At 37.1% G+C, this 17,366-nt stretch overlaps 1 protein-coding gene across 1 annotated transcript; it reads right to left on the bottom strand.

Annotated features, from left to right (window-relative positions):
* Positions 1-3,976: 3,976 nt before the first annotated feature.
* On the bottom strand, positions 3,977-15,450 carry LOC146477160 (uncharacterized). Its single transcript, XM_085113636.1, has 4 exons — positions 15,432-15,450; positions 6,906-7,047; positions 6,098-6,280; positions 3,977-5,508 (listed from the first exon to the last, which is right to left on the bottom strand). The coding sequence occupies exons 2-4, from the start codon at positions 6,985-6,987 to the stop codon at positions 4,877-4,879; spliced, it is 897 nt and encodes a 298-aa protein (XP_084969762.1). The 5' UTR covers positions 6,988-7,047; positions 15,432-15,450; the 3' UTR covers positions 3,977-4,876.
* Positions 15,451-17,366: the final 1,916 nt, after the last annotated feature.

The following is a 17,366-nucleotide window of genomic DNA, read 5'->3' as shown; positions in this document are numbered from 1 at the left end:
CAGTCCATAAAGTACCTACCATTGATAAAATAGACGAGCTAGTAAGTTTAAGCATTTTACCGGCAAATTTTATTGAAATTTTGTTAACTTCGCGAGATAAACAACAACATGAAAACAGTGATGAATAAACCTCACAACCAAAAGCAAGAATAAAAAAAGTAACCACTTAAAAAACGAAAAAAAGAGCATTGTTATCGAAGTTCAGACGCCGTGGAGATTTAAAAGTTTGAAATAAACCAAGCGGCGAAGAATACTATAAAAATTACCGAGTCTGCCGTTCGGCACTTGCGCTAGCTACGACAAGAACATCAAATTGACAGACCTGAACCATGAAAGACAACGCAGCAGAGCTAATTCGCAAAAATCGAGACTCCAAAGAGATGGTCACCTTGAGCGGTACTGTAATTAAACTGTGCGGAGTTTTGTATGCCTTTAATATTAAAAGAAGTTCTGTCGAGAAAAAAAATCGTGCAGAACTTCCACGTCGAAAAAAAAATACATGCAGACAAATTGGACTAAAAAAAATTAATCCACTCTCGACATTCTCGAACGACATTAGGGGAGAACAGCAACGGAATGTATACTTTGGAAGGAAGACTGAATGAAAGGTTTTCTGAGTCTTTGAATTCAGTTCAAGCATCAAGAGAATTTTGGTGAATCATAGACTGATAAATTCACACTAGACAAGTACCCCCATAATACCAACTCAGAGTAGCCCTTTGGCGAGTTTGACGATGAGAAAAGTGAGAGCCAAACACGGAAGAGGAAAGGAATAAGACCCTACGAAGAACACCTAGGACGATTTTCAGGAATTATTCAAGACTTTTCCAAATACCCGGATTTTTGATTACGACACCCTAAGACAAAGTTGAAAAGAAGGCGAAGGAACGAAAATTAAGGGTTGAAGAAATGTGGAAGATGAAGCCAACCAACGAAAAACTATATTAAACAATAACCGATTCTTCCACCAAGAGGGTTTTTCTTGCCTTTCTGTATTGATCATTGATTATAGACTATTTTAATAATATCGAAGTCATAACCCTTTTAGCTTTCACCTTTTCTATACGCGTTTTGTTGTATTTTTGTGAACTTGACTTTTTCAAATCTTTTTGTCATTCAAGTCAATGACGTTATTATTTGGGATAGATTGAGAACAACGCATCAGTGTCGATCTCATCAGTAAACTTATTAAAATAATTGTCATCTCACATAAAATGTTAACTCAGTGTATATGCCATTCCATTTTCTGTAGCATTCAAGTTACAGATAGATTGGTCAAACTATGTTAAGTGGCAAGAGACTCCACCTTAAGTGTTTCCGGTCGTTGTGAGATACTGATCCGTACCCAGTATATCGATTGCCGTTGTTTTTCAAGAGACATATATCTTTTTTAAGGCCGATTGTATAGAAATCCGGTCCATACGCTGAGAATTCGAGAGATTTCCACCATCAGTCCGGTAAACGTCTTTAGATAGGTGATAATATTTTTAATTATTTGAAAATATTACACCTATCCAAGGACGTTTAGTTATTAAAATAACTACTTATCGTGGTAATCTCGCATTACTTATATTGTTTATAACATTACCAAGACAATTAGTCTAAATACCCTTTTCGTTATACTACACGCTAGTTTAACCTTATTTTCATTTATTGTGACCTACTTTGGGCCTCTACTATCAGAGGGGGAAGGATTCAAAGCCAATTTATATTTTGGGACATTTAAGGTGTCTCTCTAGCCCTGTGGTATAATTTGTTCCATCATCATCAACGTTTTTGAGTTATGACCACTTGAGGTAAAATAAGGGGTGCTTTTAAGAGGTTATACTGTTTCTATGGTAACCCATTATGTCCAGAAGATTCATTAATATTAACGTATATTTTTGGTATCATTATTGTTGTATTAAGCGATAAAGGGTGGTAGAATTGGTCCGTCAAGGTGTAAGTGCTGGAAAGTGATGGGAACGGGAGGCAGCCACCTTCAATACTCGTTAACATCCTCCCGGCCCTCGGTTCAACTCTTTTTCTCCTGTGCCTCCTCTATAATATAAGATATGAATCTAAGCGATGTAAATATTTTGTGTCTTTGTATTTAGTTCACGCTTTTACTTTTTCGATAACATGTTTTGCAACTAACGTAAATATTGTGCAATGTCTTTCGTTGTATTTAGTTTATGTTCTTAATTGTTCCTCTCTTCACTGCACTAAACTATATTTTAAAATAGGGGAAGCTTCTACTTCATAAGCCCTAGAGCTCATAGTTCAGGCTTCCCCGCCACGAAACTTACGTTATATATGTATCACTGTGTGTAATATTCTGTAATGTGTAACGAAAACAAATAAATTCATCTCTTGCATCCTTTTTTCTTCTTTCGTTTTTGTACTGAGGAGAAATCTGATCTGTACCAAGGCAAATGAATAGAAGAACCATGGAAATTATTCTTTTTCCAACATGTCTACCTGAATGTCCACATTGGCATCGCTATTTTTCTTAACTAGATTGATATTCTCCGTTGTCATTTTCTTTCTTCTGGTTATTCATTTGGTCTCGGAATTGTTTTCGGTTTGTTCATTTCTCAGCCATGTTTGTCTATTGTCTCCCTCTGAGTAAATTCATGGAGATGAAATGGGCCAAGGTAAATATTACAACAGATGTGTTCTTTATATGTTTTTACTCTTATCTGTTAGCAGCTTTGTAAAACAACGTACATTAAACAGAACGGAAAGATCATACAGAGCATACAAGGGAAAACTTATAAAGTAAAGTACTGAAAACGATGTCTCCTGTGTTCCCAATAAGTTTGTGTTCTTTTAAAGGCATATTTTATAAGCTAATACAATCGGTGTGATCTGTTCGCGTGCTTCGCCTTAAAATTTTAGTGGCTGAAAGTTTCTAAGCTGTTCTTGCCTTTGAGAAAATGCCACTTTAGCTGGCCTTTTCGGACATTTTAACCACATGTTTTCCTCATTCGCAAACGAAATGAATTAATTTTCCAGTGTTACAGGCGAGATTTGGTTCTGACATTTTGCCTCGACACATAGTTTAAAAATAAAGCTGAAGCAAATTTATTATTGAAAGATAAGTGCCGTGCTTGGTGACTCCTTGGGAGAGTCATGTCTGCAATGGAATCAGTCAAAGGAAAACAAAGTCCAAACGATCGATTGTACCTACGGTGAAAGCTACAATTGAAGAAGCGCACAAAAACTTTTAATCGAAACAGCTCTTAAAGATCGGTTTAGCTGAAAAAGCAAACAATCTCTATCAATTTGACTTTCTTTTCTTTCTTTTCTTAGAAATAAATACAAATATGTCCAATATCGCCCAATGTAATTATCAAGATGATTAGGTTATACTTAACTTGCAGGTGATAAGAAAAAAAAAATATTAATAATAATGAAAAAAACATTCAGCAACAGTTTGTTTTACTTTTGCCAATTAATCAGTTTGTTCTATCATCATGTTGCATAATCTTTTTTAATTCAAGATCTACTTTTATTATTAGCAATTATAAGCCATTTATAGAGTTCAATTTATTTTGGTGTGGAGGCGGTGTTAACCCGTTGGACTTCTGATCTGAGTTCAGTGGTTCGAGGAATAGCTTCTGTCATTGTGTTGTTCCCTTAGTTGAGACTAGAGACATTCTTCAACATTTTCTTTCTTTTCACCCAGGTGTGCAAATTTTCACGGCCAACACACTGCTGGGGGAGAACCTTGCGATGGAATAGCATCCCATCCAGTGAGGAGTAACAATGCTCTTAATTCCTCCATGCAAAGCAAACAGGACGTCTGAGGCCCGTCCACTCTCTGTTCAAGCCCAAAGTTTTGGTATGCATAAATGGTCGATTCGAAGTTGCAACTATCCTTCGCTGGTTCATGTATCGACGCTGTGAGATCGCATCGAAAATTTCTGGTGCTTTTCAAAGGTGATTTGAAATATCGTTTGATCGCATAAAAAAAACGTCGTTATAAGCGGTATTTAAAACTGGAACAGTTTTATTGTATCCCTTGATATTTCAAGTTCCAGACATTCTACTGCCGTGTTAGAAAGGCAACCGAAATGTACATTTAAGTTAAAATCACATAACGTTCAGTTGTTAGGTAAAAGACCAGAATATTCAAAAAGGTCTGACCGATGAGGAACTGCCTAGCCCAAGTTATTGATAGTAAAAGAGATGGTGTCCTGTGGAAGATTTTTGAACCTTGCGTTTTAATAGCCGTCCTACAGGACAGTTTCTACACGTCACGCAAGTTACAATGCTTTAAACATTATCTTTTAGCTCATGTTTCAGTGGGAGTAACTGGTAGTAAAGCCACAACCACTGCAAATGAGGCCTTCTTTCCACGCTTAACAATCGAAAACGCTTATTTTTCAAAAGCTCTACTCAAAGATGACTCTGAAAACGGACATAAGTAGGTGATAAAAATTGGGATTGGATGGATTTGGACGTAAATAAATAAGTGAGGATTTCCAGTTGTTGTTGTTGTTGTTTTTGTTTTTTTTTGTGGGCAGCGATTACAGACAAAACATTGAGGTTATTTTTTTCTTAAAGAAAACGAAACCTCAACCGAGCGAAATTGCACCAAAGAAATACGACCTTAGTGCGCTTTTGTTCTTGAATGGTACTTATCAGTTTGCATTAGATGCACTAAGCGAGCGTGCACTAGTACATGTAAGTGTCCCGCAAAGCACAACAAAATTACTAATCACATCACATCTGCCATTAAGCATAACTTTGCAGCGAGGTAAACTATTTCAATAAAGGCCCCAGGGGCTGCTGGTTGTGAGATTATTCCCTTAATTATCTTAGGCGATATTACTGTTAGTCGTCCCCCCTGTATGCATACTAACCTCAGTGATAAAAAAAAAGGCTTGAGCTAATACATTAAACTAAACAATAGGCAAGTAGTTATGCCCACAAAACTAAATTTTCCTCTTAATGCAAGGCCACCAGACCGAAGATTTCCTTCGACATTTTGTAAATCTCCCTTATCTTTCTCTCTGTTATTAATGTGGTTGTCATCATCTTTGTCATCACCACTGTCGCCACTACTGTTTTTCTCACCACTGAAGTCACCACTGTCATCTCCATTGCCGCTTCCTCTATCATCACCATCACCACTGCCACTGTCATTACCATTGTTGTCTCCACTGTCAGCAGCGTCACCACTGTTGTCACCGCTGCCATCACCACTGTCATCATCGCTGTCATCACCATTGCCACCGCCATTGTCATCACTACTATCATCACCACTGCTTTTACCACTGCCATCGCTATTTCCATCGCCACTGTCATCACCACTGTCCTCACCGTTGACATCATCCCTACGATCATCTGTGATGTCACCGCTGTCATCACCACTTTCATTCCCACGGCCACTGTCTTCTCCTTTCTTAGAATCTTTCTCATCGCTTTTATCAACTTTATTCCCCACATTTCCATCATTATTGCCACCTTTAGTGTCGTTGTCATCTGTGACATCTTTCTCGCCGCTCATACTTTCATCCTCTAAGGATAAAATCGAAGAGCAAAATCAATCACAATAAGTATTACAACTAAATGATTTCAATCCTTTTCAGTGGTTGTTTATGCTTTCCAAAGACTTCAAAGGAATTCAGGCGAAAAGAAGTAAATTTACATTATTTCAATTACGTCGGCATTATTCCAGCTCGTTGAACTTAGACATTGTGGCCGAATTGTATACATATAAAGTAGGAACTAAATTGGTAGAAACGACGATCAAGTTAAGAAAGGGAAGGAAAAATTCACCGTCGTCTGCTAATGAATTTGGTTACTTCACGTTGGTGCTTTGTAGAAGACGGCAGAGAAATGCGAGAAATTTTATAACGCTTGTGCAGGGTACGAGTACCTACTTTTTTTGCGGTGTTTTTATTGCAGAGGAGACAGCAGGAGAGAAAGAGCTCGACAAAAATAAATTGCCTTTAAGAAGGCAGTTAATACCAAGATTGTCTCAACTCTTTTTGAAAATGCTTGTAGTTGCAAGGCAAATGTGAAAAGGCCTCTTGAGATGCTTGTAACGCCTTCCGTAGATGGAGAATCTCACAAGAATATAAATTTTGATAAGAACAAAACTCACCCTTCTTCATCTCGGACTCTGGTAGTAGATCTTTGACATGTTCGTCTCGGGCACTCTCGTCTCCAAATCCACTGCCCTTGTTATCGTCATTCTGATTTTCCATACCAGCGTCACTTTCACTTTCGTCTTTGTTCTGATCGGCAAGCGACTTTTCGTCGCTCGAATGTTCATCCACTATATCTCCTTTTAAGTAAATATATAAAGGAATAAAAAAAAAACACCCGCTTAACCATTGTAGGAACAACGGGAAGACAGAGGTAAGCCATAAGATATTTCTTTTGAGGAATGGCAAATGTGGATCACTATTAGCCGCAAAAAAAAGTGTTTGAGTTGTCCAATAATTACCGTAAAGTTGGCAGTGAGCCTGAAAATGCCCGCATTCTGTGCTATCACGCATTTGTCAAAGCAAAACAACTACTGCAAGTTTATTGCAGATTTATAAGCTAGAACTAGTGTTTTATTCAACTATGAAAGTCTTCGCAACATCATGTTAAGGATAGAGGTCAGCAAATTCTGGAAAGACAAAAAGACAAATTATGTGAACATTGGGAGTGTTGATTGATGGACCTAATTGTGAAATCTTACGCCGAGAGTGTTAAAAACACTATCGTCATATTAGTCTCTTTTCTTCTTCTTCTTCCTTTTTTTTTATTTTTTTCTCTTTTCGACCAATTAACACGACGTTTGCATATATGTCTTCATTAGAAGGAAAGAAATCAATGCTGATTTAGGGCCAAGCAATTAAAATTAATAGATAGGTTTATAATGACTTAAAATTGAGATGCTAGAAGTTTAAAACAGTTCTCACCATCTTGTACTTGCAAAGGGTAACTCCATAGTGATCTTAAAAGAGCCACAAGAAAAAGGATAAACAAAGCCTTAGAAGCCATTTTTCGTGAGTTCGACGATACTAGCCTCGAAAGCTGGTTTGTCTTCAATAAGTCCTCTTTCTGAGATTCAAAAGTAAAGCGTTTGATGCTTTAGTGTAAAACAGTTATATGACATCGGCACCTCTGATGTTGTTATGTTTTTCACGTAAGCGGTCGAATCTAAGTTAATCTCAGTTAACTTGCTAATTTGAGAGCAGTGTACAATATCACCGTAGTTAATGGATAATCCCTTAGTGGCTTTTGGCAAGTCAAACGTTACTTGAGAAGAATATATAATTGCGTTGATCACCTTCATAGATCACATGTTTACGTTTTTTTTTTTCCTTTTTACTGTATAGTGCCAATTGAATGGGTTGTTCTTAGCATTTCGTCAGTATAGAGAAACTTAAGCTTCTAAGTTGAAAATACAATTCTTTTGTTATTATTAAGATATTTATTATGCTTGTTGCCATGGTATAATGAATTATTTCATATTGCTTACCAGAGGCATTGCGCACAACGTTAATCCGCCGGCTTTAATCCATTTCGTAGTAGTGAGTTATACCTCCTGCAGTCTTCCAACTCGTACAGCGACTCAAATTCTTAGCAACCGTACAACAACAACAACTTAAACTTAATTGATGTTTGTGGTAAATTTACCTTTAAACGTTAATTGATTTTCCTCAAGGTAGAAAATAAGTTTTATATCGGTTTTAAATTGCCTCTAAACTGCCTAAATACATATTACATGTAATAGTGACAGAAAAAAATTAGCTTGTAATGAAGAAAAAAGTATCACGTTAATAAGCTTAGCTCCACCATAAAACGCGCCGAAGACGTGTACGCGGAGCACCATGCTTAAGAAACAGGCCCGTAGCAAGGCTAAAACAACTGAGGGGGCTTAGCGAAATAGTTAAACAGAACTACCCCCCCCCCCCCTTCCCCCCTCGCCCCGTCACTCAAAACACGGACTGATTAGGGAGTTTAAGATGCAACGAGAACAGAAAAAAAAAAAAAAAAGAAAAAGGAGATTTAGTAAGTAAAACAATAACTTTGCACCTGCATCACACTTTTTGGTACATTTTTGGCCGTTCTTTTACGTGGACTACCATCTGAAATTTCCTTATTTTACGTTTGAAGGAAGACGTAAACAAATGTCGACAAATTTTTATTTCTCTTCTAAATTTTGGCTTGAACCGGGCAGTAAGAATCCGACTGTGGGAGCATTGTGGGACATTTGTATTACTATAAATGATCGGATGTCTTAGAAAACAAGTCACTCTCTCTTGTGAGCGACCACCCTTGGTGTACGACAAAGTGGTCGCTTACGGGAGGTGATCGCTCAACAAAATAAGCGTAATACTGGATTGATTAGTTAATTACATAAAAATTTTACCTTAGCAGCTAAAATTAGGTAAATAGAAACTAATTTATTTGATTTTTTTCACATCTATTCATTCTTCTGATGAAACTTTGTATAATAATTAGGAACAGATCTGTCCCGTTTACCTACAGATCTAATTATAGCCATCTTCTCTGTCTGTAAACTGTTATTATCTGTCAGAAAGTTTTGCAAGGCTGGTCGGCGTAGAAAACTTAACACGACAGCGACATGATAGAGACCAAACCGAGAATCAACAGAAAAGCAAAACTTTGCTTCATAAGTACATGGCCAAACCATGTTAAAAAGAACTACAGCATATTGTATCTGAAAAGATCTACGGTCCAAAACATAAAAGCAAACAATCTGCAGGGAACCGCACAACGAAAATGTTGCAAGTATACGCAGGATCTGTCAGTAGTCCGAGCTAACGTCATTAAAAAAATTGAACTTTATTTGTCACTTCTAAGTAATGATTTACTAACGATCATACGTGATTATGTTGGGTGGTCGCTTGCCGGAGACAGGAAACGAAATAATAGGTGTAATTTCTGGCCTAAAAAGTGGTCGCGGTCTCTTAAGAAATTTGAGTGGGGGTCGCTCCAAGAGAGCTCTTGAAACAGTATTTAACAGAGAAACAAAACGATTGTTTACGAAGTGGTTGCTTACGGGAGGTGGTCGCCTAAGAGAAGTAGTCGCTATGAGAGAGTTGGCTGAGTAGTTTATTTCAATAGCTTTTACGGCTTGAGATTCATGGTTGATTTCGATCCATTTTGGTTCTTATTTCGGCCGATTTACATCGTAGGAGTGCCTTTGTAACTGTTATATATAAAAACAAACTGTTAGCCAGGGAAACTGACGGGTAAACAACTTTTTAAACTAGCTGTGAAACTGGGAGGCTTGCAGCGTCAGAGTTCAAGACTGATTGCTGCCAATTAATTTGGTTTAATTATTTATTTTTTGGCAGATTGTTTTTTAATTTCCAAAAATTCTGGGGGGGCCTCAAGCCTCAAGGCTCAAGTCAGATCTACTGATCTACAAGAGGCCTTATGTTCCGTGTTATAATGCTATCGTTCTTTAGTAGCTGGACCATTCAAAAGACTCAGTTGATCATAGAAATATCACTGGTTGTTGCTTTTGCTTTATTACTGCAACCTTGTTGCTCGGGTCCTTGTGAAATTCAAAATGGCGGACGAGGAAGACCATGGTTCATGCTGCAAAATTATTCCACGAATTATGGGGTTGCGTGAGATATTTGATTTTCGCCCTCGTTATACTTTTCCCAGTAGCAAGGTTAAAATTCAAATGTTTTATGCGACAAGATATCCCACGATTCGTGGAGTATTATTCCAGCATTTACGAGGGAGTTTTCCTCCCACCATTTTGAATTTCGCAAGAATCCTGGTGCATGACGAGGTTGTTATGCAGCACTTTGCAAAACAATGGCCGCCTAACGGCAGAATATTATCTTACTCAAAACCACTTCCTTAACTAGTTACTACGTGCCGCCGTGGGGCAAAGCAGGTGACTGTGTCTCTATTTCTCCACTCAGTCTGGCTACGGTGACTAAATGGATATTAGCGTAGCCGAGCAGCCACTTCAAGTACCACTTGAAAAGCGGATTACTTTATGTAGTGGAAAAGATGATTGAAATGATTGAATGGATAACATTTTATATAACTCCTCAGTGGCAGGTCCAGGAGGTCGTGTAAGATAAGGGTCTGGATCGAAAATGCCCAAAGTGCGAGAGAATTTGATTCCCCGAGCTCATGACAGGAGGTGAGGGTTCATGCACGCCTTCCTGTTCTGCTTCCAGTGCAAATGGATATTCCACTATCACACAAGTACCTCTTAGACAAGTCTGCATACAAGAGGCATGATATGTGGCATATACAAAGACAAAGTGCGTACAAATCATTTCAGTCGACCAAATAATGATGCAGTGACATTTTTAGAGTTTCAAGTTTTGGTCAGTTATGCCATTTATTGCTTTCCGAATCCGCTGTAAATTTGGCCTTTTTTTTTTTTGTTATTTCTACGTTAGCATAACAATAAAATCACAGAAAAGGGAAGAGTTGCTAACTCACTCAATCTTTTGATTACCGATGCTTGCCGGCTAGTGTTTAGTTCCCTATCTTAGATTTTACAGTACTCAGCAAATTAACAAACAAATTGGAGTGCGAGCAGTCTCGTATTTTTCTTTTAATTAGACATCACTGTTCCTCGCGCTTCCGCTGCCCGTGCACTTGCGCGCGCTCGCTCGCTCGCTCGCTCAGCTAACCAAAAGAAAAATAGGAAACTGCTCCTGGCTTAAGCCGCCGTTACACGTTGAAACTTTTAGCTGAAACTTGTGTGCAACGGCGCTGCGAAACAAGTTTCAGCTGGCGTTGCACCGTGTAACATGGTCGGTTTCGTGAAACTTTTTCGAACTTCCGTTGCGAGACAAGTTTCACGAAAAGTAGAACCGCTTTCTACTTCTGCAACGGCTCGCAACGGTCGCAGTGGTGAAAAAACAAGAGTTTCACCGTGTAACACCACTTCGTGAAACTGGTCTCGTTCGCCGTTGCACACAAGTGTCAGCTAAAAGTTTCAACGTGTAACGGCGGCTTTAGTTTCTCTTGCAATCATTAGATAATTGCTCGAAAAAAACAGTGTACTTCTATTTTGTTTAAAATAAAAGTTTTCTGTTTACAATTACGATGAAGAGATTTTGAGAATGTAAAGTACAAGGTTTGTCATATGCGCTCGGTCCATGACAACAATGCACCCACAGCAAGTGACTCACCCATCTCCCTGTCGGTCCCTATCCGAGGAAGAAATTTCCCCCACTAGACCACCATTGAGTGCAAAAATGCCGTTACCGACATATTGCCGATTGGACGCCATTAAAGGTCGAACGCTATTTCACAATACAACATTGAAAAAAAAAATAGGTTATTTTAATATAAAACAAAAGCCGCATTTTTTTTTTCAAAATCCTCACCATAACAGTGGGCAAAGTTTGATAGGGACCATATGGTGTCTGACGTTTTGATATTATTAAAATATAATTTATAGGATAAGCCGTACTCAAAATTTAGGCAGCGTTCTTCTAATACCTGTCTAATAGTGAGTAAGCAGACTGAAGTAGCATTAAAACAAAAACAGCTGAATAAAGTTGGTTTAATTTTTAAAATTGAATTTAAATGTAGCATGTATCCTTAGAATTGAAAGCCTTGTCAAAGAAAACATAATAGGAAATAGCGCATTTCTTTTATATGGATATTCTATGCAGAAAGCTCCAAAACTGTTCGACATCTCTACCAGTTCCAGGCCTTTTATCTTATACCGCATGACTACTTAGCTTGCACTCTGTCGACAGGCTGCTTCTCAAATGGAACATAACCTTCCTACTGGAAATTTCCCAATCGGCGTTTTGAAGCGTTCCATTTAATTACCTCATGTGTCGACCAAGAGCAAAAACAAAAACAAAAACAAAAATATATATATATATTGAGCTGTGTTCCAGCGTTTCTCCGAGGAAAAATTGTTTTACTTTAACTGAAGCTCAGAAACAAGATAACTGAAGGACGAAACAAGAACAAGAAGCAGCTTATGCTACATGGATTGGCTTCCAGATTAAAACACGTTGCGCAAAACCTGTTTCAGTGGTTGAAAAAATGACAAAACAACGGTAATAGCGCTTTGTTCAACTGGCAACCGCGACTACATTTGTCTTCTTCGCCAAATCAGCTACTAAGCGCAACTCTTCACAGACACATGCACTGATGAAAGTGTTTACTAGGTTTGTCATTTTAAAAATTTTGATGTCAAACAAGGCCTCGCCACATCTAAGTTACTACGTAATACTTCGAAATTAATAAAAAAAATATACTTCAATGATCAACTGGCCACCGCGACTACATTTGATTCCTTCACCAAATCAGTTAGCGAAACTCTTCACAGACACATGCACTTATGAAAAAAAATTACTAGGATTGTCATTCTAAAACTTTTTACCTCAAACAAGGCCTCGCCACATCTAGGTTACTCCGTTATTCTTCGAAATTATTAAAAAAAATACTTAAAATGAATGTTCAAATAGCCACTGCGACTGCATTTGAATCCTTCACCGAATCAGCTACTTAGCGAACCTCTTTACAGATACCAGCAGTTATGAAAGTATATACTAGGATTGTCATTTTAAAAATTTTAACGTCAAGCAAGGCCTCGCCACATCTAAGTTACTACGTACTCCTTCGAAATTAATAACAAAAAAAATACTTCAATGTTCAACTGCCAACCGCGACTACATTTGATTCCTTCGTCTAATCAGCTAGTTAGTGAAACTCTACACAGACACCGGCAGTTATGAAAGTAATTACTAGGATTGTCTTTTTAAAAATTTTAACGTCAAGCAAGGCCTTGCCACATCTAAGTTACTACTTAATCCTTCGAAATTAATAAAAAAAAAAAGGAAGAAAGAAATACTTCAATGTTCAACTGGCCACCTCGACTACATTTGATTGCTTCGCCGAATCAGTTAGTGAAACTCTTCACAGACACCAGCAGTTATGAAAGTGATAACCAGGATTGTCTTTTTAAAAATTTAAAGTCAAACAAGGCCTCTCCACATCTAAGTTACTATACGTAATCCTTCAAAATTAATTAAAAAAAATACTTCAATGTTCAAATGGCAACCGCGACTACATTTGATTCCTTCGCCGAATCAGTTAGTGAAACTCTTCACAGACACATGCACTTATGAAAATAATTACTAGGATTGTCATTTTAAAAATTTTAACCTTAAACATGGCCTCGCCACATCTAAGTTACTTCGTCATCCTTCGAAATTACTAAAAAGAAATACTTCAAATGAATGTTCAACTGGCCACTGCGACTACATTTGAATCCTTCACCGAATCAGCTACTTAGCGAACCTGTTCACAGACACATGCACTGATAAGAGTGTTCACTAGGTTTGTCATTTTAAAAACAATTAACGTCAGACAAGGCCTCGCCACATCTAAGTTACTACGTAATCCTTTGAATTAATTTTAAAAAAAGGAAATACTTCAATGTTCAACAGTCAACCACGTTTGATTTCTTCGCATCTGCGTCTCAGAACATTTCAGTCTATTGAATTAAGGGACTGAAAACTATCCTTATATTCTTACCGCACTTCGCACCGTTCTCCCACCCGCTATGTTGAAAATTAAAACATAAATCGGAACCTTTTAGTCACTTCGAATGACCTAGAAGTACCTAAAAGTGGCACTTGTTCCCCCAACTGTAATTTTAGAACTGTTTATAATTGCTAGACCATCACCATTGCGAGCGCTACTTTCCTGTAGGGATGTTTATTTTGCCACACAAGGAGTTTTCTACATTTGCGACTGTGAATGAAATCCTTCATACCATGGTTGTTGGCATCGATACTTCCTTACTCATTTGAAGAGCGGATAAATTCGCCTCATAATTTAAATGATCAAGAATAACACAATGCGATTGCTAATTTTGTTTTGGATGGAGAGCTTTGATATCAGTGATTTAGTGCCAATTCACAGAGGCAGAGGCATGGCTAAAACAGTTGCCTTTTAGGAAATAAATCTCAAGGTTACGGTCACTTAAGTTATAATAATAACAATAATGAAAATTTAAAAATTCATAACGCACAAGTATCTATGTAGATATAATCCAATGCGCGAATTGTGTTATAGGAACATGTTGCTTTGTCACTGGCTGTTTAGTGGGATAGCTTTTGCACTATCATGATAGTTCCTTTGAATTGTCCGGTACATCTTGGTCATATCGATAGATTCCAATATTATTATAAAATTAACTGTTATTTAATTTTTTTCCCATGGAAACTGATATTAAACCACCTGACCAAAAGTAGTTTACAATAAAGCATACTTCTGTATCCTTTAGATTTTTATTTTAGTACTGATATCGCTATGATTACCGTGATCCCATTTATTCGTTCCCTGGCTTTTTTACGGCAGACTTTTAACTCATTCTGGTAACCCTTATTCCAATACACTTCTTGAAAAAGCTTAAACAGAAATATTACTTCTATATTTGTAGCCTTATTGACGTTCTTTCGTTGTCTCGTTATTTTACGCACTACACGTAGAAAGAGTGGCCGCAAAAAAAAAATTCTCGTCTGAGAACAAGTGGCTTTTCCTGAGACTTCACAGCTAAAAAAAGAATCGACCGCATTTTGATTGTTATTTTTGAACTATTACGAACTTCTTTTATAATTAACTGGATTCATCCAAAATATTTGTGGTTCACTGTGAGTCAGTTGAAAGTAAAAAAAAATCAGCATAATTTAATGATCAGATCAGCTTTTATACAGTAAGGGGGATTAAGCATATTTAATACGCTTAAGTAATGCTATTATCCTTTACCTCTTCAACATAGGCTAAGGACACTGAAAATGATCCCTTCTTAACAAAGGCAAAACTATTTTATCCACGAAATTTTATGGCCAAGGTAATAAGAAACGTTAAACCTTCCTTGGAAATGGGATGAAGACTAGTGTATGAAAACTGCAAACCCAAATTAAAGTATTTTCTAACCCCTGAATGGATGTATGACCATCTTGCCTGACACGCGATCAAATTTGTTGCATTATGTATGTTCACACGAGTCAAATTTTCGTCTACATGCGGTCTATTAAGCTTTAGGTTAATTATGAGATCTGATAGTGAAAAACTTAATTGTTTCGAATCAAGTTTTGTTAACCAAGCATCTGTACTTTGCCACAGCTGCTCTGAGGGAAAGCCTTGAGTAATATTCGTCGACTAAGTCTATCGTAGATTTTATCTCTTAGGAAAACTTCCAAAAAATACGTTATAGGCTACTGCAATCGTTACCCTTAAAATCGTTACCAATATTATTTCAATCAATACGTAAGCCCCCGTAAACAACATGTGCCAATTGGTAAACGTAGAAAAATTCTTTAACAAATTCCCTGTAGTGTTAGTGGGTACATTTCCCTGGACGTGTTCTCTGTCAAAACATTTCGTTCAATTCGATCGTTGCATTACTCGCGTATTGTAACACAACTGAAATAACAAAGCTTAAAATATTCTTGTACCTTATTTTAAATGTTTCCTCAGTCCTCATTGTTTGTGGCAGTGTCAGAGAAGAAAAACAAAAGATTTAAAAAAGAAAACGTATAATCAAAAGAACATATTCCATTCTGGCAAGCTGGCTTGACGTCTTGAAATTAGTTTGTAGGAAATTTTGTTAATAAGACATTCGTTTACTTATCGAATTACACTGTTTTGTACGAGCTAATGTAACCTTTGAACTTTGTTAATATTGCATCGGGATGAAAACACACTTTAGCGGCCAATAATAGAAATGTTCAGACTGCTTTTGTGCTATATGATATGGAATTCAATTTGGGAAGCGAAATCAAATTTAACATGTTATCAAAAGCTTTATTCCCTTACCATTCATCATCTTTCATGGTAATGTGCAAAAAATGGTATGGTCTCTAGCTCGTTTTTTTCTACATTATTCCACTGTTTTCAGACGCCCTCAAACACCCACGAAGTGTTTCATGGTAACTCAATACATTGTTGTATTGCCGTTAGTAGGTGATTAAAATTGATTGCTCTCTATATTATGTTGATCCTTCATAATAACACAACTAAAGCAATACAACACCATTAAATCAATACCGTATTGACGCATTTTCTTGTTCACCTTCCTCTGTCTGACTGACGAGTATTCATATTTCATAAAACAAAAACATTGAAGGGAATAAAAATGAAATGACAGGGATGACCTTGCATTACTTTAAAAACAATGCTGGTCGTTCTAAGCCGGCGTTTTGATATTCTACTTTTGTTAGCGAAAGCAAAGACCACGGCAAGCTATTTACCTAGAGACAGTTTCTTCGAATTTTGACAAGAAAATTATGTCCAATAAAAACAATTCTAAAGGAAAAATGTTGTTACTTTGTCATTGAACTCAAACTCTAGTGAATCCGATGGCAGCCTAACAACGTCAGAGCAGATTGCACTCTTCTTTCAAAGAATGTGCAAGAATGGCTACCACCAAGAACGACAATGTGTGGGTTGCACTTGTGATGACTGGCGTTGCTACATTCATCTGATTTAGAGCCAAGAACTTCCAAAGGCAGATTCAGTTGACCTGAATTAGTGAATTAGCTAACCTTAATGAAACACGTGTGGAAAAGGATAAGTCACCTTATAGATTAATTCATGAATGCCAATAAAAAGTAATTCCTGAAAAATGATTAGCGAATTCATCTGAACAATTTCAAATATCATCAGTTTAATAACTGGCTAATCAGAGTTAAGTTTGTCTTCTGTTGAACTAATTCGATTGAATTAGGCACACACTTCCTGGATAAACAAAACTAAGTTCATCAGTCACTGGGTGTGAAGAAGTACCTAACTTTAAGAACGATAATTTTCTTTCGACATTTTTTCATTTTCTTACCCAATTTGACACGAAACGCTGGGAAGTTTTTTTTAAGACTAAAAACACAATTTCGTTACACAAAATAGTTCTTAAAAGCCATAAATTTATGGTTATTTTACCATCCTTTCCTTGCAAATATTGTTCAGAATCTTATTTAATGGTTGACCAAATCTAACGTCTTTCCTTTTACTGTCAGGTCGGGTACGACATAGCCCGGAGACTAAAAATTACATATATAGATTTTTTTTTTTCTACGATCTCTGCAGAGCATCCTTCGTTTATTTCCTAGACACGTGGCGTGGTATAATAACCGCTCCGATCTAAATTGCTTTGATCACTCCTTAAAGACAGCGACGCAAGTTACTTGTCTGGCTTTCAAATCGTAGCAATGTTCATTACCTTGTCTGGTGCAATTTTCAGCAGTTCTGAAGAGAATAACAATGATTTTTATACATTTTATTTTAATACCTAGGAAAGCAAGCTTATAATCAAATCAATTGCATTTTAAGAATGACACTCAATAGATGTTAATTTCGTTGTGTTCTCTATAAGCAATGTCTAAAGAATGCTGAAA

The sequence above is a fragment of the Pavona decussata genome, unplaced genomic scaffold, assembly GCF_977016875.1.
Source record: "Pavona decussata unplaced genomic scaffold, jaPavDecu1.1 SCAFFOLD_71, whole genome shotgun sequence".
Lineage (NCBI taxonomy): Eukaryota > Metazoa > Cnidaria > Anthozoa > Scleractinia > Agariciidae > Pavona > Pavona decussata.
This window is presented reverse-complemented; position numbering and strand designations above follow the sequence as displayed.